The sequence below is a fragment of the Apus apus genome, chromosome 23 (assembly GCF_020740795.1).
Source record: "Apus apus isolate bApuApu2 chromosome 23, bApuApu2.pri.cur, whole genome shotgun sequence".
In the NCBI taxonomy this organism is placed as follows: domain Eukaryota; kingdom Metazoa; phylum Chordata; class Aves; order Apodiformes; family Apodidae; genus Apus; species Apus apus.
Window position 1 is genome coordinate 2,893,767 of NC_067304.1, and position 20,340 is coordinate 2,914,106.

At 61.6% G+C, this 20,340-nt stretch overlaps 1 protein-coding gene across 2 annotated transcripts; it reads right to left on the reverse strand.

The window, feature by feature from the left end:
• Window positions 1–283: 283 nt before the first annotated feature.
• On the reverse strand, window positions 284–18,853 carry PACSIN1 (protein kinase C and casein kinase substrate in neurons 1). 2 transcript variants are annotated; one of them, XM_051638991.1, is made up of 10 exons: window positions 18,766–18,853; window positions 6,504–6,636; window positions 6,048–6,204; window positions 5,675–5,910; window positions 5,369–5,524; window positions 4,832–5,007; window positions 4,365–4,485; window positions 4,157–4,281; window positions 3,604–3,797; window positions 284–3,237 (listed from the first exon to the last, which is right to left on the reverse strand). In XM_051638991.1, exons 2-10 carry the CDS (start codon window positions 6,564–6,566, stop codon window positions 3,128–3,130), a joined length of 1,338 nt encoding a protein of 445 aa, XP_051494951.1. In that variant the 5' UTR covers window positions 6,567–6,636; window positions 18,766–18,853; the 3' UTR covers window positions 284–3,127. The 2 variants fall into 2 exon arrangements, with proteins under 2 accessions (XP_051494951.1, XP_051494949.1); XM_051638989.1 differs by lacking the exon at window positions 18,766–18,853 and adding an exon at window positions 12,269–12,339.
• Window positions 18,854–20,340: the final 1,487 nt, after the last annotated feature.

A 20,340-nucleotide genomic window follows, 5' to 3' on the forward strand; every position in this document is an offset into this window, starting at 1 on the left:
GCCCCTTGAAGCCCCACGTCCTTGGCCCTGGCCTGGGGCTCTTCCCTTGATTCGGATTTTATTTGGACTGCCTGAGTCTGGGAATAGGGAGGGGGCAGCTTTGCTGTTCCCCTCTGGACGCTGAATCTGAAACGCAACCCGCAGAGCCTGGACTGGGCTGGAAAAGCTGGGGGATTGCTTCAAGTGCACGTTTCACAAGAGTCTAAGTTACCTGGAGATGTTGATCTTTTGTATTATAGTTTCTTTTTCCTTTTTTTTTTAAATTTGTTTATTTGCTTTCTGGTTTTGGCTGGAGGCGAGTTGTGGTTTAGGTTCAGGTGACAAGGGTAGACGGGCGGCCCCGGGGACCCAAGAGATGCTTTGTGGGAGTTTAAAAGGAAAAAAAAAAAAAAAAGACACTTGATTGTTGGTTTTTTGTCTTTAAGTTAAAATGAGGAGCCTGGGATGGCTCCTGCCTTTTTCGTCTGGCCTGTTTTGTGCTGTTTACATGGCAGAGGAGCAGATGTGCTTCAGCCATCCTGGCTGGAAGGGATGGAGGGTGTGTTGGAGGGAGGAAAGAAGCAGGAGGAGGAAAAACTGCCTTGGTCTCTGGAATAGGGGGTGGAAAAATAGGAATGGGGGGGGGGGGTTGGGAGGGAAGTTATATGTGATTGTCTTGTCATTTCCTGTGGGAGCAGCAGGAGGGGGGGCTGGGGGTGTTGGTGCCCCAAATCTTGTGTCCCTCTTGCAGGTCCTTTGGTGGGTGAAGGTGGGCAAGGAGGGGGTTAAATGGTGAGGCAAGGTGCTGCCAGCTGGGGAGGGTGCAGTCGGGGACACACATGGTATCCCCAGGGATACTGTGTCCCCAGAGATGTGGGGACCTGACCCACGGCGATGGGACAGGGGCTGATGGCTGGGGTTTCCCCCAAACCCCTTTGCAAACCTCCAGCCCTTAAATAAGGGAAAAGAAATCCCTTTTTCCTGCTCTCTTCCCAGTGGGAGCCCAATGTGCCCCCACAGCCCCCAGGGTCCCACTCCCTCTGCCCCGTCCCCCTGGGCTGCCCCAGCTCTCTGGGGAGGGGACAACCCAGAAACTTTTTTTTCCCCACATTTTTAGGGAGCCTGGGAGGTTTTAGCCCTTCTGCCAGCACCAACTCACAGTGCTGGGGCAGGTTGGCATGGGGGTCCCCCAAATCAATGGCTTCCCTCAACCCCCTTGTCCCCAGGACCCCAACAATGCATCCCAGCCTCCCCCATCCCACTGCACCCCAAAGCCTCAGGGTGTGGAGGGGTCCCTACCTGGGGGTGCAGTGGCTGCAGCTCCCTGGGGGGCTTGAGCACCCACCCTGGTTTGGGGTCTGTCACCCCAACAACCACCTCTTGGGGGGGAAGGGGGGTGAGACCGGCGCGTGGAGCCAAACGAGGACCCAGACCTGGAGGACAGAGCTCGGATATTTTCACTTGCTGCTTTGTTGTTGTCGTTGTTGTTGTATCCACGGTCTTACAATCACGAGATAGAGATTATATATATATATATATATTATATATATACTTCTTAAATTACACAATCAATGTACAAAAAACCGGGGTGCGTTGCTGAGACGGGTGGGTCGGTTGAGGGTTTTTTTTCTGACTTGAGTGGTGTTTTGTATTTTTTTTTTTGTCGTTTGTTGCTCTTTTCCTGCCTGGCAGGGGACACAGGAGCCTGGGGGGGCTCTCGCCCACCGTGCCCAGCACGTGGGGCATCTCCTGCCTCCACCAGAACACTTGGTCCCTGGGGCCAAAGAATTCACCCCCCGCAGTGGAAGGGGCAGGAGAGGAACGTGCGGGAAGGCGACGGCGTCGATGCTGCTGAGGGGAATGGTATGGGAAAAACGGGAGGTGATCCACAGGGAAGAACTCGGGGTGGTAAACGTGGCCAAGAGGTTGGGGTGACTGTGCTGGGTGGCAGCGCCCGCGGGTGCTGAGGGGTCCTGTCCATGCTGGGGCTGGTTGCAGAGCTCGAGTGCAGCGTAGAGCTCCTTGGGGAAGAGCAAAGGGCAAAGCCTGGGGCCCTTTCCCTGCTTCCACGGGTCTTGGTTTTGTCCATCTTCACCAGGTGGCTGCTCTGGCGGCTGCTGCCCATGCTGAGCCCTCCTCATCCTGCAAGGCTGGATGTTGCTTATCCCTCAGCCCAGCTCTGCTCCCACCTCTCTTCAGCAAGGAGGCGGATGGGGACCATCTTCAGCAGGATCCAAGCTGGTTCCTGGTATCCCAGGCTGGGCATGAAGGTGCTTCCAGCAGGATGGTGCTGTGGTGGGACCTTCTTGGAACAGCATTTTAGGGCCATCTCACCCTAGAGCTGGGTAAGCATCCTCCAAAGGGCAATGCTGCTCCCTGCAGCACGGGCTCTGGAGCCTTCACCTGACCCAGACGCATTGGCACCCTGGCCACCAGGAGGAAGCTGAGGAGATGCCACCAGGAGGAAGCTGAGGAGATGCCACCAAGCTCCGAGGCAGGGTCGGTCCCACCTCACCTGAGGATCTCAATCTGCCACCAGCCCTGCCTGTGAGCAGGGACCTGCCTGTGGATGGGGCCGGGTAGCTGCAGGACAGGAAGGGACTTTTGTCCCTTTCCTTCAGTGAGGGTGAGGATGAATCAGGGAGAAGAAGATGGAAACACCAAAAAAAAGCATATGGAGTCAGGCTCAAATCCCTCTTGGTTTTTCGGGGTGAATTTGGTTGGTCCCAGGAGCTTCAGCGCCATGCATTTTGGAACAGTTCCAGCCAATCAGAAGGCGGCTCATTATTTCAGTATCTTTAAAAACCAACCAAGCAGGAGCTCTCTCTGGTTGGGCTTTAAGATCTTGAGGTATCAGCTTTTCGCTCAGAAAAGAAATCAACTAACGGAGACGAACGGACGACGTCATCTTTTGCTTCACATTATCTTGAAGAAGAAGAAGAAGAAGAAGAAGAAGAAAGCGACTATGCAAAATACTCTTCAGAGACAACTCTTAAAAAAATAAAAGCTTGGTCGGAAAATATGTCTGAATCTCTAACTGTGAGGAGTGAAGGACCAGACAGCGAGATGGCTGGTTGGCTGGTGGAGAGATGGAGACAACGGAGAGTGGATTTATCTGCTGACGGCGACGAGGAGCACACCACAAGACTTAGATTGCCTCCACGTAGTTGGCGGGGTAGAGACCTAGCTGCCCGTTGTCCAAGCGCCCTTTGCACCATCCTTGCTCGTCTTCTTCACCCAGTTTGGTTAGTTCATCACCTGGAGAGGAAGGCGGGAAGGGGAGAGCTGATTGTAGGTGGTGGAGCCTCTTTTGTCCTCTCATTTCTCCCCTGGATGGAGCTGTGGGGGGTTTCTAGGGCTGAGCAGGCAGGTTTGTAGGGTAGAAGGGGAGAAGTTGACCCAGGAGACCTCCAGTGCCCCATCCCACCATCACCCCAGTCCCACCCAGCTCCTGGCTCAGCTGGTGCCATCCCCTTTCTGCCGGTTCAACTTTTTGAAGGGCTGGGAAATAACTCAGAAACTATTGGAGGGATCTCACACCAAAACTGGGTGGGTTGAGGGTGGACGACCCACAGCTCCAGCAGATGATCCCAGGCTGACCCAGCACGTCTGGTGGCCCCGTACCTGCTTTGAAGCTGAGCTCATCCTGCTCCTGCCCGTCGTAGTCGTACAGAGCCCGCACCCGCACGCCCTTCCCCGCCGACTCCTCGTCGAAGGGGTTGGTGCCCCCGTTGGCCTCGCTGGTGTTGAAGGAGTTGCTGCCCTCGTCGTCCGACCACTCGGCGCTGTAGGTCTGTCCACGGTCGTGGCTGCTCACGCTGGGGTGGGGGGCAAGGAGGGAGAGGGGCTGTCAGGAAGGGTGGTGGGGGGAATAGCAGGGTGGGTGGCCACCACGGGCGTCTGGGAGGATGTGGCACGGTTCCTGAGGCCAGCAGGGAGTGGGGTCTGCAGGGAGCAGGACCCTCAGGCTTGATATGGAGGGAGGACAGAGCTGTGGCTGTCACTGAGGGCACCCCACATCCTCTTGGGTGTCCCTGCAGGCCCCCAGCAAGACAGGGAGGGAGGACAGAGTGGTGGCTGCCACCGAGGACATCCCGTGTGCCCTTGGGTGTCCCCACAGCTCCAGGAATGTCTGTCCAGGCCAATGCCATGCTTCTCCCGTGGGATCTGCCCTCACCTCCCGCGCTCTCCCGCCGTCGCCCCTGTCTCGCCCGTGCTGCTGGTGTTGGTCATGGTCACCCCCTCGCCCTTCTTCTGCTTCTCCTTCCGTGTTATCGTGTGTGTCATGTCTGGGTTCCACTCCTGCGAGCACAGAGCAACCAGTTCCTGAGTGCCTGGTGGCCCCGGGAGGCTGCCAGCCCCCGCTCCAGCGCGCCCAGCCTCACCTCAAACTGGGGCCAGTTCATGGGCATCCCGGGGCCACTGGTGCTGCGGAACCACCGGAGATCCTCCTGCGCATCCGAGAGGCGGATGGTCTGCTCCAGCTCCCGGTAGACGTTGGCGTAGCTGCGAGGAGAGACGTGGGGTGGGTGGACCTCAGCAGGGTGCCCCGGGGATGGGGTGGGACAGGGACGTGATAAGGTTGTGTCACCTCCTAGGAGACACTGGGGGGCACCAGGCTCCCCCCCAGCCTCTTAGTGACCACAGAGTTGGCCAGAAATCCCCTCTCCTGGTGTTGCAGGGGGTAGGTTGGCCTGGAAACACTTATTGTAGAGTCACAGAACGGTTTGGGATGGAAGGGACCTTAGAAGTCATCTACTCTTGGTCCCTTCAGGGATTGCTTTGCTTTCCAGGTATCACCAGGAGAACTTGCGTGGGCAACTTCTGCCCAGCCAGGGCAGGAGGCACCTACCTGCTGCTCTCGGCCAGGTTCAGGTGCCTCTTGATGTCCAGGAGCATTTCCTTGAGGAAGTTGAGCCTCTTCTCCTCAAACTGCTGGCACTGCTCAAAGACCTGCTCCATGCTCTCAATGTACTGTGGGGTGCACTTGTTCAGCTCATCCAGCACCTTCTCATACTTCTCCTGAGTCTGCAAAGGTGCAGGAGGGTACCTCGGTTACACCTCAAGCACCTTGGAGGCCCTTGCTGGCTCCTGAGGGTCTGGCTTGTGGGCCACCATGCTGAGGGACCCAGATTGAGCCAAGAGCCTCCCCTGGGGTGAAATCAGTCTGGTTGCTGGACAGGTCTTGCCCCAGTAAGAGGAGTAAACTTCTGCCCTGCTCACGTTCCCCTGAGTGCTGCCTGCAAGACCTCTCCCTTCTACAGGAGCATGGGGATGGGAAAATGGGAATGGATGGCAGGCAAAGGGGGGGAAAGGGTTGTGGTGGTCGCTTCCACCGGTTGTCCCTGCCTGGTGCCTCATCAGCCCAGAGCAGGCCAGCAGCTTGTACCTTTTGCACATCTTGCTTGCACTTTTCCACTTTGTCCTGAAGCTTCTTCTGCTGCTCGGGGGTGTTGGACTGATCCGCCTTGCTGTTGGCTTCCCGGGTCATGGCCAGCTTCTCCTCCTTGCAGGCCAGGTGGTAGGCTTTCTTGGCTGTCTCCAGCTGTGGAGAGGAGAGAGAGGAGACTTCAGTGCAGGGTCACAGCCCCCCGCCTGCAGGGAGGTGCCACCCAGCCCTCCCAGCCTGGACCAGCACCCAGAGCCAGTGCTGGGAGATGACCACTAGTGCCCCAGGACATGTTTCTCCTCTCACCTCCTTGAGCTTCTTGGCCCAGGGCTTCTGAGCTTTCCGGAAGCCATCCTCAGCCTCCTTGGCCTCTTTGAAGCCTCCCATGATCTGCTTGTGGTAGGCATCCTTCTGCCAGTTCTTGACCTTCTCAAAGTCATCATTCAGCAGGCTGTTCTTCACCTCCTGGTGCAGCTCGCTCACCTTGTCAGCCTCGGTCATGATGGCACTCCACGCCTTCTCCAGGCTGCCATACTGGGGACCTGGGGGGGCGAGGGGACAGCTGAGTGTCCCTCCGCAGCCCTCACCCCTCCCACCTCTACCAGGTGAAGCTCTGACGGTGCCCAGGGGATGCTGGTGTCCCGGGTGGGGAAGCCTGTCCCTTGGGAAGCCACGGTACCTTTCTCGATGAGCTGCCTCCACCGCTTGGACCAGTCGGTGAGCTGCTGGGCGTAGGACTTCTCGATCTTGGCCCTCTCGTGCACACAGTTCATCAGGTCATTGCAGAGTCGGTGCCCATCGTCGATCCGCTTCACCGTGCGCTTGTAGTTCCCCACCTTGGGGTGGGACAGGGACGGGGACAGGAAGGTGGGGGAGATGTGGCTGGACTGCTCCAGCTCACCCCGAGCAGGGACTGGGGGGGCACGCTGGGGGTGCAGAGATGGAGCTTTTGCTTTGGGGCTGCTCCCACCCAGCTCCCTTTGGTCCCCCCCATCTCTTGGGGACAGCTGAGGTTGAGACCTCCAAGCAGGGCTGGTTGGGACACCTGAGTCACCAGAGCAGGGATGTCTGCAGGGAAGGTGTCCCCAGCCCGGGACATGCACGGTGGCAGGGAGGAGGGGCAGCCAGGACTCACCTCCCAGAAGCTGTCGGTCGTTTCCTCCGCGGCTGCTGCCGACTCGTCGTAGGAACCCGACATGGCTCCTGGTGCTGCCCTGGGCCTGCGTGCGGGGGGTGGGTGGTTCTGGGGGCAACCCCAGCCTCATGCACTGAGGGGGGAAGAGGGGAGAGTCACAAGGGGGAGGGGAGGAGTGAGTAGGGGACCCCCATCCCTCCTACCCACGGCACAAGCATCCAGCTTCAGAGGCTGGGGATGGTGGCTGTTCCATCTCTGGACACACAGACCCTTCATGTGTCCACCACCTGCCACCCCCTCAGTGCCACCCCCTGAACCAATGGGGAGGGAATGGTGGGGAGCAGCATGGTGGGGGCTCACCGGCCAAGGGCTGGCTCGGGGTGTCCCCTGGATCTGCAGGGCCAGGGGCTGTGGCAGGGCTGGGGGAAGGTGATGCACCTCCTAAAGAAATTCTCATCCTGATATTCCACCCTAATCCCTCCTGATCTTCGGAAAAACGGCTTCCCCGGAATGTCACGTGCCCCCGCTGCACGGCTTAACCCTTTGCCACTGTGCTGAGCTGGTGGGTGGCATGGGACGTGGATGGAGAAGGGACCGTGGTGGCCGTGAGCATCTTCATCATCCCCATCCTGCCCCAGAGCTAGACAGTGCTCCCACAGGGAAGTGCTGGGCCTCAGCCACGTGGCATCTGGCACCAGGAATGGGGACAAAGTGGCCATGAACTGCTCCGGTGCCCTCCTGCCCCATCCCCAAAGGGCTGTGGGGGTGGGAGGTGGCCACAGTCCCCATGTCCCATCACTTCCCCAGGGAGAGGGAGCAGGCAGTGGGAGTCCTGGCTGCCTGGCACCCCCCTGCACCAGGGAGAGGGCAGGACTGGGGGGTGCAGGATCCCACTCCCCCCATGGGGGGATAGCGGGTGGGTGCCCTGGCTGTCCAGCTGTGCACACATCTGGCCCAGAGGAGCCCCGGGACCGGAGCAGGACCCGGCCCCAGGAGGACGGGGGCTGAAACGGTTACAGGAGCGCGGCGCCGGGTTCGCTGTGCTGGAACTAACAGGGCCTGGCAGGGATTTAGTGATATAACCAGGGAGGCACCAATCCCTGCTGCCCCAGCCGGTTAAAAATAAACGCGTGACTGTCCCTCGCTCCGCCGCCCAGACGCAGATGGGTGGGGGGGACCCTCCCTGGGGGTGGGCACTGCAAGTGGCACCGGCCCCCGCGCCCACCTGGCACCCACGGCACGAGCACCCCCTGGCACCCACGGGCAGGGCACCCCCTGGCACCCACGGCATGACCACCCCGTGGCACCCACGGCACGAGCACCCCCTGGCACCCACGGGCAGGGCACCCGCTGGCACGACCCTCGAGGGACCCCGCGGGGTGGCACGTGTGGCTGCTCCTCCTGCAAGCCCCAGGCACTGGGGGCTTTGCTTGTGCCTCTGGTCTGCACCTCTTGGGGTTTGGTGACGGGGCACAAAGGGCGTCCTTGGGGTGACAGGGAGGAGGGGGAGGGAGCACACCCGCGGCTGGGGGGTACCCCAGGACCCACTGACAGTCAGCCCGCACCAAGCCGTGGGGCAGGGTGAGATGCGGCTGCTGCAGCTCCTGCTCCTCGCCCTTAGCGGGTCTGAGCCGCAGCCCGGGGGGGTTATTCTTGGTTCTCCATCACTTCCCAGCCGAGGCCGCCCCCTCTGGCCGCTCTCCTGCCACACTGGCCACCCCCGCACGCCCCTGTGCCCCCTGCACCACACGCCCAGCCCCACGCCCACCACAGCCCATCGCTTCTCATCATGGCTGGTGGGGATACCCAGGCACCCACAGCAGGGACCCCTGCCCTAGAGGACTCTTGTTTTGTCCCCTCTGGCCCCACGTTTCCACAAAGCCACCAGAGGAGCTTACAGAGCATCCGGCGTCGAGTGACAGTGAAGTTTGTCCCAGCTCCTGCCCCCGCGTGCCCTTGGGCTGCTCCTGCAGCAGCCACCCCCCCTGCATCCCTCTCCCCACCAGCACTTTGGGCCCTGAGCACTGTCACAGCTCATGACACCAGCCAGGCAGCTCCTGCTACCACCAGCACGGCAGGGGGGGTCTCTGCCCTCCTCGGCCCCCGACCCCATGCAGGCAGGAGGCTGCTGCAATGCAGAGGGCTGGTGCTGCTGGCACTGCGGGCACAGGCAGCTGCCCTCACTGTCCCCAGGCAGGCAGGGACAGCCTGGGTTTGCCCCCAGCAGAGGAGCTGGGGCAGAGAGGGGCTGGAGGGCTTTGGGCCAGGGCTGCTCCAGCACCCATGCTGGCTGCCTCCCTCCCGTGGCTCCTTGAGAGGGGACAAGCTGGGTCCCTGACTGTCCCTTTGCCAGAGCTTTGCTTTTGCCATAACACCACCAGGAAAAGCGCCAGCCCCGGTGCAGCAGCCTCAGGGTGTCCCAGCAGTCAGGGGTACCCCCCATCCTGGGCTGTGGGATCCCTGGTGAGGTGCTGGGCACCATGGAGAAGCTGTGTCCTGTGGCAGGTTGCTCTGCCTCCAGGTTTTTTGGCTTCCCTGGCCCCAGCACCTTGGCAGGTTGCTCTGCCTCCAGGTTTTTTGGCTTCCCTGGCCCCAGCACCTTGGCTGCAGGTGATGGGGACGTGGTAGAGGAACAGGCAGCTGCCTGCACGCGGCCCCATCCTGCCTGCTGCCACATGGGCTGAGCCCACTGGGGACCACCGAGGTTCCCAGCGTGGGTCCTTCTGCTGCAAAGAGCCCTTTGCCAAGGCAGGATGGTGGTGGATGAGCTGCCAGGAGGGGAGAGGAGCACAGAGCAAGCCTGTGTCCCCGTCTCTGTCCCAGGGCAGGAAGTTCACACTCTTGGCTGACAGCAGAGGAGCGCGGGGGCTCCCAGACACCAACCCCCTGCACAACCCCCTGCAGTGCTGGAGGTTTCCCTGGTGCAAACACCCTCTGCAACCACAGCATCCCCACCTGGGGCTGCACCCCGACCTGCTGGAGCTCAGGGCTCCCAGGACCCTGGAGTGCTGGAGCAGGTGAGCTGGGGAAGGGACAGGAATTTGCTGCATGCTGTCACCTTGCAGGTATCCAGGGGCTCCTGGTAGTGAAGCCAAAGCTCAGCCATTGGAAAGGATCTCAATGGTCTGAGCTGGTTTTATGGCAATTAAATACCGGGACTGACCTGGCCTGTCAACCCAAACCCTGGGGCTGAAATGTGAGATAGTTGGTGCATTTGGGCTCCTTTCGGAAGCACACGAGGCTGAGGAAGGAGGGCAGGGGGGCCAGGGGGAGGGAGGCAGGATGGGGTTTGGTTTCTTGCTCTCCCTTACCTTGGCACGGGGCTGGTCAAGGCTCTGTTGGGGGGTGCAGCACCAAATGTCACTGCTGTCACCACAAGAAAACCACTCATGGCAAAGACTAATGGGCTAGAAATGCCAAGGAAGCCCAGGGCAGCTCTGTCAGCAGAGCCCAACTGCCTGCAAACCCTCCAGGAACCCTCTGCACCACAGCAGCTCCCAGAGGAGGGTCTGCAGCCCAGGGTGAGTGGGTGGGAGCAAAGGGGTTTGGCTGTGGTGGGGCTGAACTGTGCCCCCCACCTCCAGAGCTGGTGTTGGACCCTGCAAGGAAACAGTTAAGCGGGTGCTGCTGATTCACGCTGGCAGCTCCAGGCACTGAGCAAGGAGCAGGACTGGAGCCTGGGCTGAGCAGCCTGGAGGGGTTTGAGCAGCCTGAACTCGTTTCCTCCCTCCTTGTTATCAGGCTGGTAACAAACTGAGCCCAAGGCCAGGCAGGAGGTGAGCCTGGGTCCTCCCCAAGGCACCCTCTCTTGTGCTGCAAATAGCTCATGTTAGGGCCCCATCCTGCATTCCCTGACAAAATCCCTCTGGCTGCAGCAGGAGCAGGGTTGGAGCCCTGGGGCAAAGCACCCAAGCCATGGCCAGGCAGGAGGGGACAGTTATCCTTTGTGCTTCTCCAAGGGGTTTGGGCCAGGGCAGCACCACGGGTCTGGCTTGGACCCAATGGATGCCATTGCTTGAGCAGAGCACGAGGTGGCTGAGAGGACAGAGGGTCCCCGGAGGTGGCACGTAGGTAACGGTGGGAAACTTCTTCAGGGAGCCACTTTTCCAAGTAATCCTGTGTGGGATGAGCCTGCAGCAGCCACCTTGCTTCAATTAAAGCCATTTGCGTTGACCCCGAGGGGAGTCTGAGGACTAGGGGGGTCTGGCTGCCACAGGGACTGGCTGGACACTGCCCGGTCAGGGCTTGGAGGCTCCCCAAAACCAGAGCATTTCCAAAGGAGGTTCAATGATCCAGGAAATGTTACTGGGAGCCACGTGTGCCACGTGCAGATGGTAGGACAGTCACCTCGCAGGTGCTGCCAGGTTGCAGTAGCTGGGGGGGGGGAGGGAAGGGATTTGCTCCAAGCCCCGGCCAGCAAACACCTTCCCATTCCGTGTGCTCTGCAGAAGCCTTCACCTTCCCCCTGTTTTCCCCAAAGTTCCCCTGCTCAGAGAGCAGGACACCCCTCAAAATCTTACAGGGATTTTAGGAGCCTTCTGCAAAAGATTTCTGGAAATATGCCTGGCATTTGCAGATAAGGCAAGTGTTTCTCTCCAGGGGAGCTTGCAGCTCAGGTAGGGTGGATGTGCCAGGAATGTGGATAGAGGTGCAGAACCAAGACTGTCAGGACTGTAACCCCCATCCAGGATTGTCCACCCCATCCAGGACTGCCATCCCCATCCAGGATTGTCCCCATCCCTGCAATCAGGCCTGAGGGAGGGACACAGGGCTGAGAGCCTCAGCTTGTGGGGTTTCAACTCTCCTCCCAGCTCTGCAGCTTCTCCCAGCTTTCTGCCTTGGCTGGTTGCTGTAAACAAGGATGCTCAGGGCTTCTCGAGCAAGGATTTTTGTGGTCCCAGGAGCGGGATTTAGGCAGAAATCCAAAAAAAAAAAAAAAAAAAAAAGAGCTTTGCAATTACAGCAAGAAGTAGCAAACGCCCGCGGCAGAGGACGCGGCGGTGCCGTCCCCTGCTTCCGCAGCGGGGGGGGGGGACACACCAGAGCATCACGAGCTGGCACGGGGGGGGGGTCCCTGTGCCTCAGTGGGACAGACGCGGGGCTGGAGGTGACAGGGGGCAAATGGGGGTGCCAGGAGTAGGGGGGTGTGGAGGGAGAGTGGGATTTTGGCTGTCTGTGGGGAAGGAAGGAGACTTGGAGCCGGAGGGTGCTCAGAAGGGGGGGGGAGGAATGCAGAGGGGTGGTAGGGGGAGAGCAAAGGGGGAGCTGGGGTGACAGCGGCAAAAGGAGGGGCTGCAGGGCGGGGTGAGGTGCTCGTTTGGGCAGGGGGAGAGGGATGACACGGCCAGCACAAGCCCCCCCCTCCACCCCCATCATTTGCAGCTGGGGAAACTGAGGCACAAACCCGGGAGAGTGGCAGCATCGCAGAGGGGGTGTCCCTTGCCTGGACACCCCACCGGACGCACGGGGGGGGGTGTGAAGGTCACATCCCCCCCGCCCTCCCTGCCTTGCAGGAGGGATCAGGGGACACCGTGTCCTGCCGGGGGGGGGGTGGGTGTGCAAACCCACACCGTACTGCCTAGTCCTCGCACGGCAACCTCCCCCTATCCCCGCCGGGGACCCAGGCATCCCGCACCGCCGCCCCCCCCCCCCCCGTTGCCCACCCGCACCCCCCTCCTCATTGGCACAAAGGGCTCCACGCAGCCCCGTCCCCGCAGGGCACCCGGGCATCAGCGGCCCCTTCCCAGGCGGCCCCCGGCGCTTACCTGGGCCGGGCAGTGGGGGCCCGGGGGGCTCCTCCGGGCAGGGGGTTTTTGGGGAGGGGGGCGGAGAGAGCGGGCGGGCTGCGCTGCGCTGCGCTCCGCACCAGCCGCGCAGGCAGCGGAGGCGCGCACGGCCGCGGGAGCGCGCCCTGCCTGCAGCCGCCCGTTGCCACGGCAACCGGGGATGGAGCCGCTGCCTGCAAAGGTTGCAAAAAAATCATCCGAAGCGGGGGGGGGGGGGATGTGTCCATCACCCCCCCCTCCCTCCCTTTTTTCGGCACCCACCTCGGGGGTGCGATGCTGCCCCTTTGCAGCTCCCCCCCCCCTCTGCTGTCCCCACCGCAGCCAATGCTGGGACCCTCGCCCAGGTTAGGGTCCCAGGTGGGTGCTCAGCACCCACCGGATGGGGCTACCCTGCTGTGAGGTGGAATGGGAATGGGAATGGGAATGGGAATGGGAATGGGAATGGGGACGGGGATGGGGCTGGGGATTGGGATGGGGCTGGGGACAGGGACGGGGATGGGGACGGGGCCAGCAGCCTGTGGCCGGGTGCCTGTGGGTGTCTGACCCCAGCCGTGCTGCCCATCACTGCCAGGGCCACAAACGGGCTCCTTTCTCCTTGGGCTCTGCTGCTGGGGGCCTTTATAGGGAGCTGAGTGAGGATACCCCGAGGAACTGCACCCCTCTGCCCTTGGATCCTCGTGCCTCCTGCACAGGATGGGATGGAGCAATGTGTTCCCTCCTCTCACCTCCTGCCACCTCTGCAGCCCAGCGAAAGGGCTGCAGGGAGGGTTTTAGGGCTGAGCTGCAGCTTTTGCAGAAACAAACACCCCAAAGCGTCTTCAGAGAAGCAGCCGGTGCCGCCTCCTTGCCAAATGTGCCAGCTGGGAACGGGCTGGCAGGAGAAACAGGGATGATCCTTCCCACTGGGCTGGGGAAGGGGGTGGCAGGGGGCTGCACTAAGGCTTCTCTGAGGCCAGGGAGCCAGGCAGCTCCCTCCCGAATGCCATCTGCCTCCTCCCGAGCCCTTGGGCTTGTGCCCGGGGTCACTCGGAGTTTTTGCAGGAATCCGGTCCCAGGGGAGGAGCCGGATCCCAAAGGTTCCCCAGGGCCGGGGGCTGTGGGGGAGCCGGGGGGGGGGGATATGCGGCTGGGGGGTGGGGACAGGCTCTTTCCCGGCCACGTCTGCATTGCCCCCAGCTCGAGGGTGATGTCAGGGAAATTAAAAGGCAGCAGGAGACGAGCTGCTTCCAGCCGAGTAACCGAAGCCGCCCGCAGAAGCTGCAGTAACGAGGCTGCCGGGCTCCTGCCTCCCGGATCGGGTTGCCCGGAGAATGCGACCCGGTCCCGGGGGGCTCTGCCGGCCCCCGCTGCCGGCTCAGCTTTCCCCTAACGAGCGCCTTGGACTGCTTAATGAAGCTCGGTGGGGTTTGCTGTCCTGCCTGCCTTCCAGCTCCTTCCAGCTTCGGGCCATCCCAGCGTGTCTTCCCACCTCATGGCCCCTCAGAAAAGCCCCTGCAGTGTTTCCTGCCCGGCTGCAACTGGCAGCAAAGTGATCACCCAAGCGGTCCAGCGCTCCCTGATCCCGACGCGGGAGTGGGGATGGGCTGGGGTTCCTTCAGGTCTTAAGGGACCTTTGCCCATCGGCAGGGTAAGGAACCAGAGGGTGCTGATGAACTGGGCATCATCCCTGCGTGCAATGAGTTGGCAGATCTCAGCTCAGGTCCCTGCAGGCACTGCCAGGCTGCCCCAGCTGCCTTCTGCCCTGGCAGCATCCGTGCTGTAGAGGAGAAGGAGCAAATATTCTTGGCATTGAGCATCGGGTGACAAATGCTCTCCAGGGTGGGGGTGACAAGAGGGCCCTCAGTGACTTGAAGGGGGTTTCCCAGTGCTAACAGCCCATGGCCACCAGTTTGTGGCAGATGTGGTTGATGCACGTGGGACTGACCCACGTCTCCTTCCCCAGCAGCTCACTCTGCTCCATGCTGGTGGCATCCAGGAGCTGGGTATCCATGCCACGAGGCTCTGGTGTTAAGTGCCAGCCAGTTCCCTCACCAAAACCAGCCACAACAAACTTTCCCCTGGCTCTCACCATCCCTCTGCTTACTATTTCCCACGGTCATTTTCCCCTCCTGTAAAATGAGTTTCCTTGTGGGAAGCAGTGGCCAATATTGGCAGGAGAATAAGCCCTGATTTATCGGGCCACTTGCCACTTGGAAATTACAGCTCTGGGAGCTCCATGGCAAGAACAAATCAGCCCCCTCCAAGCTCTGGCAGCTGCCAGCATCCTGCCTGCACGGTGTGGGCAGGCGAGGAGAGAAATGCCACCAGTTATCAGCCACCCTGCCTGTCACCCAGCCACCCGTGCTGGCCTCTGCAGGAATAAGGGGGGGATTTTTGAGCACAGCCTGCTCCTGTCTGCCTCCCTGGCAAGGACTGGAATTCCTAAATGGAGTCAGAGCCCCCATTTATGGTGCTCCGTGCTGAGCTGGCTGGTGCTGGGTGTAATGGGAGAGCCCCCAGCCCATGAGGGCTCCAGGGAAGGCTGCTTGGGGATGGGGTTGGAGAGGGGTCCTGGCATCCCACTCATTCCAAGCCCATTCCTGGCCTCCTGCTGCCCCTTCCCACTCGATGCTGGGGGCAGGGGGGATCATGAGCTGGAGCTCACAGGGTCGGTGCCTCCGTGCTCGCCCCCGCCGCAGATGTGCTGTTGGTCCCGGGAGCTGGGAGAATGTGAGCACAGGGCGATTTTGCATCTCTAATTAGCAGGGGAGGATAATTGGCTGCTCTGCAGCGATTACGCAGAAAGGCAGCCATTGTGGAGAGCTCCGGAGCGGAGCAGGTGCTGCCAGAAACCCACTGAAACAATCCCCTTCTTGTCTGCTCATACCCAGCCCTGGGGCATCTTCCCAGCCCTTCCGGGCTTGGGGCAGGCGCTGGGACATAAAGGCTCCATTTTTCCTGGGAAACTGCTGGGTCCCGGGAGCAGCAGCTGCCCAGGAGGAGCCCGTATTACCCACGGTCACAGCCCAGTCCCCACAGCCACATCCCCACTGCCACAACCACGTCCCCACTGCCTCCTTCCCCCCGAGCCAGCCGGGTGCTGGTCCAGCCCCACCAGGAAGCAGCTGGATGTGACCCCTCTTCTCCAAGGCTCATCTGCAGGAGCACACTGGGGTCCTGTGTTTGTCTTGGAGGTGTTGCACAAACACCAGCCAGGCTGGTTGCTCTGTGGGGACAAAGTCTGTCCCTGGGCAGAGTTGGGGTGTCTTCCTCCTACCAAGCTGTGCCGGAGGAGCCCGGCTCCCTCCCAGCTCCCTCCCAGCTCCATCCCAGCTCTGGCAGCATCATCTCCCAGCACAGCAGGGTTGGGCACACAGGATTTCCAGCAAGGAGGATCCCACCCACATCCCTGCAGGCCGTGGAGCCGGTGTGAACACACTTTGCCAGGCTGATGTTCCCTTCCTCGCCCAGCCCCTCCGCGCGTCACTAATCGATGCCCTCAGGGCTTGTCTTCCTCAATCCTTTTACATTTAATTCCAGCTCCCGTCCTGCTGCAGCCCTTTCTGCCCCAGGGCAGAGCCACAGGAGGGGATGGGGTCAGCATGGCCACGGGGGTCCTGGGTCAGTGCAGACCCCAGGGATCAGTGCAGACCCCAGGGACCAGTGCAGACCCCAGGGATCTGTGCAGACCCCAGGGACCAGTGCAGACCCCAGGGATCAGTGCAGGTCCCAGGGATCAGTGCAGACCCCAGGGATCAGTGCAGAGCTCAGGGATCAGTGCAGACCTCAGGGATCAGTGCAGACCCCACAGATCAGTGCAGACCCCATGGATCAGTGCAGGCCTCAGGGATCAGTGCAGATCCCATGGATCAGTGCAGACCCCAGGGATCAGTGCAGGTCCCATGGATCAGTGCAGACCCCACAGATCAGTGCAGACCCCATGGATCAGTGCAGGCCTCAGGGATCAGTGCAGACCCTAGGGATCAGTGCAGACCCCAGGGATTAGTGCAGACCTCAGGGATCAGTGCAGACCCCAGGGATCAGTGCAGATCCCATGGATCAGTGCAGACCCCAGGGATCAGTGCAGACCCCACGGATCAGTGCAGACCCCACGGATCAGTGCAGACCCCATGGATCAGTGCAGACCCCAGGGATCAGTGCAGACCTCAGGGATCAGTGCAGACCCCACGGATCAGTGCAGACCTCAGGGATCAGTGCAGACCCCAGGGATCAGTGCAGACCCCAGGGATCGGTGCAGACCCCAGGGATCAATGCAGACCCTAGGGATCAGTGCAGACCCCACAGATCAGTGCAGACCCCACGGATCAGTGCAGACCCCATGGATCAGTGCAGACCCCACAGATCAGTGCAGACCCCACAGATCAGTGCAGACCCCATGGATCAGTGCAGACCTCGGGGCAGGGTGGGGAGCCGACAAATTTATCTCACTAATAAATTCACCATATTTTTTTTTCTGGGCTCCAGAGGAGGGAAAGAAAAATCCCAGAAGGTGGGAAAGGACCCATGGGGCTTTGGCTGGTGTCTCGGAGTCAGGTGTGATGGGACCTACAGTGTGGCCACCAAGTCCTGGTTTGGGGCCAGAGTTGTGATCCATGGCCTGGCTTGCACTGAATATTTGGCTTGGGATGAGGTTTGCCTGGGAAAGGTGGATGTGGGGGCTGAGGGAAGTGGGAGCAGCCCAAGAGGCTGCTGGGGAAGCTCTAATCCGTTTAGCAAAGCACTTGCTTTGCCGTGTCCAAGGCAGGAGGCAGAGCAGCCAAGAAGAGCTGAAGAACAGGGTGGCCAAGGGCAGTTCTGCTGCTCCCTTGGAGAGGCTGGGAGGTGGATTTCTCCCCTCAGAGGTTTGCTGCAAGTGTCGCAGCACCCCGGGGTATGCCCTGAGGGGGTGCGGGGTCCATCCCTGCTCTCCTCGAGAGGCAGGAATAAGGTGATAAAATGGTAACAAAGCTTCAGGGTGGCACCAGGAACATGTCACATCCCTCAGTCCTTCCTGCCCCGGGGCTGCACCAGCTCTTCCTGCCTGCCTCGATCCGAGGGTGGGGGAGATTGAGCCTCCTCCAGCCCCCCAGCACCCCGCAGGGACCCCCCCTGCTCCCTCCAGCTGCCCAGGGCAGGCAGTGGACCCTCTGACCACCTTGTGCAGCACCAAAAATCACTGCCCTATTGCCCCTGTGGGCCTCCAGAGCTCACAGCCTGTTAGGACTGGGGGTGTGGGTGGGCTGAGCCGCGGCCCCTGCCCTGCAGAGCCCCCACCAGCGCCCGGGCTCAGCCTAAGCCGCCTCGCAAGAGCCTCAGCTCCTCGCCAGCCGCCCGGGTGTCGAGGTGCTCGGCTGTGTCCCTATGGATGAGGGGATTAGGGAGCTCTGGGGGGGGGCTCTGCCACGAGCTCGGCCCCCAGAGCAGCAGGAGCTGGGCAGGGGGGGGCAGCGCAGGCTGAGCCCCTTGGACCGCGGGGCTTGGAGCAGGGGCTGGTGTTTCTCACCGGGGAAGGACGATACCAAACGCGTCCCAGGGATTTAAAGGGGAGGAGGAAGGTGAGCACGCTGGCTGCCAGACCCCCCCTCCCCTCTCCCCCGACTACAAACGGGGGTCCCAGCCCTTCTTTATGCATTCACAGGGGGCTGGAGGGACCCCCTGCCCGGTGCTGGCAGCACTTGATCCCCCAGCCTCCCCCCCCACCCCCAGGCTGAGTGTGTCCCCGGGGCCTCCCTGGCCCCTCGATCAGTGTCTGGGGCTGACAGCCCCCTCCCAGAGCCCCCCCTGGATGTGGTGGGTGCCCGGGTGGGCTATAGGGGTGACGGGCACAGGGCTAGAGGATGCTGCGTCCCACCAGCCCCGCGGTGCCACATCTGGAGAGCCCCCTCAAACCTCTGCCCCTGCCAGACCCCTGCCCAGACCCCTGCCCAGACCCCCACCAGAACCCTGCCCAGACCCCCACCAGACCTCCACCAGACCCCTGCCCGTTCCTGCTGCTTCCCACCAGATCCCAGCGTGCCGGGATGAGCAGGGAACCCGCAGCACCCCCTCTGCCTCTCCCACCCCGCAGAGATGCCACCGAGCCAGGAAAAGGAAGCGAACACAAAACCGGGGGCAGGGGAACCGAGGCAGACGGCGAGTCCTGGGTGGCACAACCCGCCAGGAGTTTGGAAACGGCTTCAAACGGGTCAGGGAGCTGCTCTGCTGAAGGGGTTTAATTTCCCCAGCATCAACCGCCAGAGCGGGGAGCGCGGGGGTCGGGGTGGGGAGGGGGATGTGCCCATCCCAACCCCACCCTCCGGGGACCACCGGGGAGGAGTGGGGGTGACCTCGGCACGGCAGCACTGTCACAGCCCCCGGGCATCCCATCTGTCACCTGGGGACGTTGCCACCATCTCCCCTTGTCACAGCGAGCCCGGCCAAACCCACCGACGCCAACCTCCCGCCTGGCCGGGAGCCGGGATGATCCCAAATCCAGGCGGGAGCCGCACGGTCGGTACCTTTGGGATGCGGTTGGAGCTGCTTCTCGCCGGGGCTGGCTCTGCACCTCGGCAGGAAGGTCACGGCAGATGGGGAGGAGGGGGGTAAAGATCAGCGCGGAGATTAGGGAAGCATTTTTAGCCAACCAATCCCCGGCCCGGCGGAACGACTCCTTGGCGGCACAAGGTGAAAACACGACTGTGGAGATGGGTGGGAAGAAGCTGGGAGCCCCACCTGGGCCATGATGGGGGTCCCCGGCCTCTCCGTGCTCCTCCATGGGCTTTTATCCTTCCCTTCCCTCTCCCTTCCCTCTCCTTTCCCTCTCCCTTTCCTCTCCCTTTCCTCTCCCTTCCCTCTCCATTCCCTCTCCTTTCCCTCTCCCTTCCCTCTCCCTTCCCTCTCCATTCCCTCTCCTTTCCCTCTCTCCTCTTTCCCTCTCCCTTCCCTCTCCTTTCCCTCTCCCTTTCCTCTCCTTTCCCTCTCCCTTCCTTTTCCCTTCCCTCTCCCTTTCCCTCTCCCTTCCCTCTCCCTTCCCTCTCCCTTCCCTCTCCCTTTCCTCTCCCTTTCCTCTCCTTTCCCTCTCCCTTCCCTCTCCCTTCCCTCTCCATTCCCTCTCCTTTCCCTCTCTCCTCTTTCCCTCTCCCTTCCCTCTCCTTTCCCTCTCCCTTTCCTCTCCTTTCCCTCTCCCTTTCCTCTCCTTTCCCTCTCCCTTCCTTTTCCCTTCCCTCTCCTTTCCCTCTCCCTTTCCTCTCCCTTCCCTCTCCTTTCCCTCTCCCTTCCCTCTCCCTTCCCTCTTCCTTCCCTCTCCTTTCCGTCTCCTTTCCCTCTCCCTTCCCTCTCCCTTCCCTCCCCTTTCCCTCTCCTTTCCCGCTCTGAGGGTGCCACGCAGCCAGCCCCTCTGGTTTTGGGGTGCCGCTGCACCCCACCCAGGGCCACCGTGTCCCCCCAGCCCAGCCGCCGGGCTCGGGGGCTGCAGGCAGTGGGGCGGTAGGTGACCCCCCTCCCCCAGCTGGGCCTTTTTGGGGCACAAAAGGGACTTTTTGACCTTCGAGCTCTTCACTTGGGGGGGGGGGTTGAGCCCCAGCCGGGGCTTCACAGAGCACTGCCCCGGGGGGCACGGAGGGGGCACAGGGAGGGATGTTTGTGGTGGGGACAGGGAGGAGGCGACACGAGTGGGAACACGGGGGATGTGACACGAGTGGGAACCTGGTGGTGGATGTGAGCAGTGGGGACATGGGGTAGGTGACACGAGTGGGGACCTGGTGGTCGATGTGAGCAGTGGGGACACAGGGAGGTGACACGAGTGGGACAGGGAGGAGGCGACACGAGTGGGGACACGGGGGACGTGACACGAGTGGGAACCTGGTGGTGGATGTGAGCAGTGGGGACATGGGGTAGGTGACACGAGTGGGGACCTGGTGGTCGATGTGAGCAGTGGGGACACAGGGGAGGTGACACGAGTGGGACAGGGAGGAGGCGACACGAGTGGGGACACGGGGGAGGTGACACGAGTGGGGACCTGGTGGTCGATGTGAGCAGTGGGGACACTGAGGAGGTGACACGAGTGGGACAGGGAGGAGGCGACACGAGTGGGG

Bases quoted from the DNA above. Each gene is read 5' to 3' on its own strand.
- PACSIN1 (XM_051638991.1), bottom strand. From the start codon at position 6,566: ATGTCGGGTTCCTACGACGAGTCGGCAGCAGCCGCGGAGGAAACGACC. The intron at 5,911-6,047 runs GTACCGTGGCTT...TCGCCCCCCCAG, and splicing joins GAGGCAGCTCATCGAGAAAG to GTCCCCAGTATGGCAGCCTG. The intron at 4,486-4,831 runs GTAGGTGCCTCC...CTCTCCTCGCAG, and splicing joins AACCTGGCCGAGAGCAGCAG to CTACGCCAACGTCTACCGGG.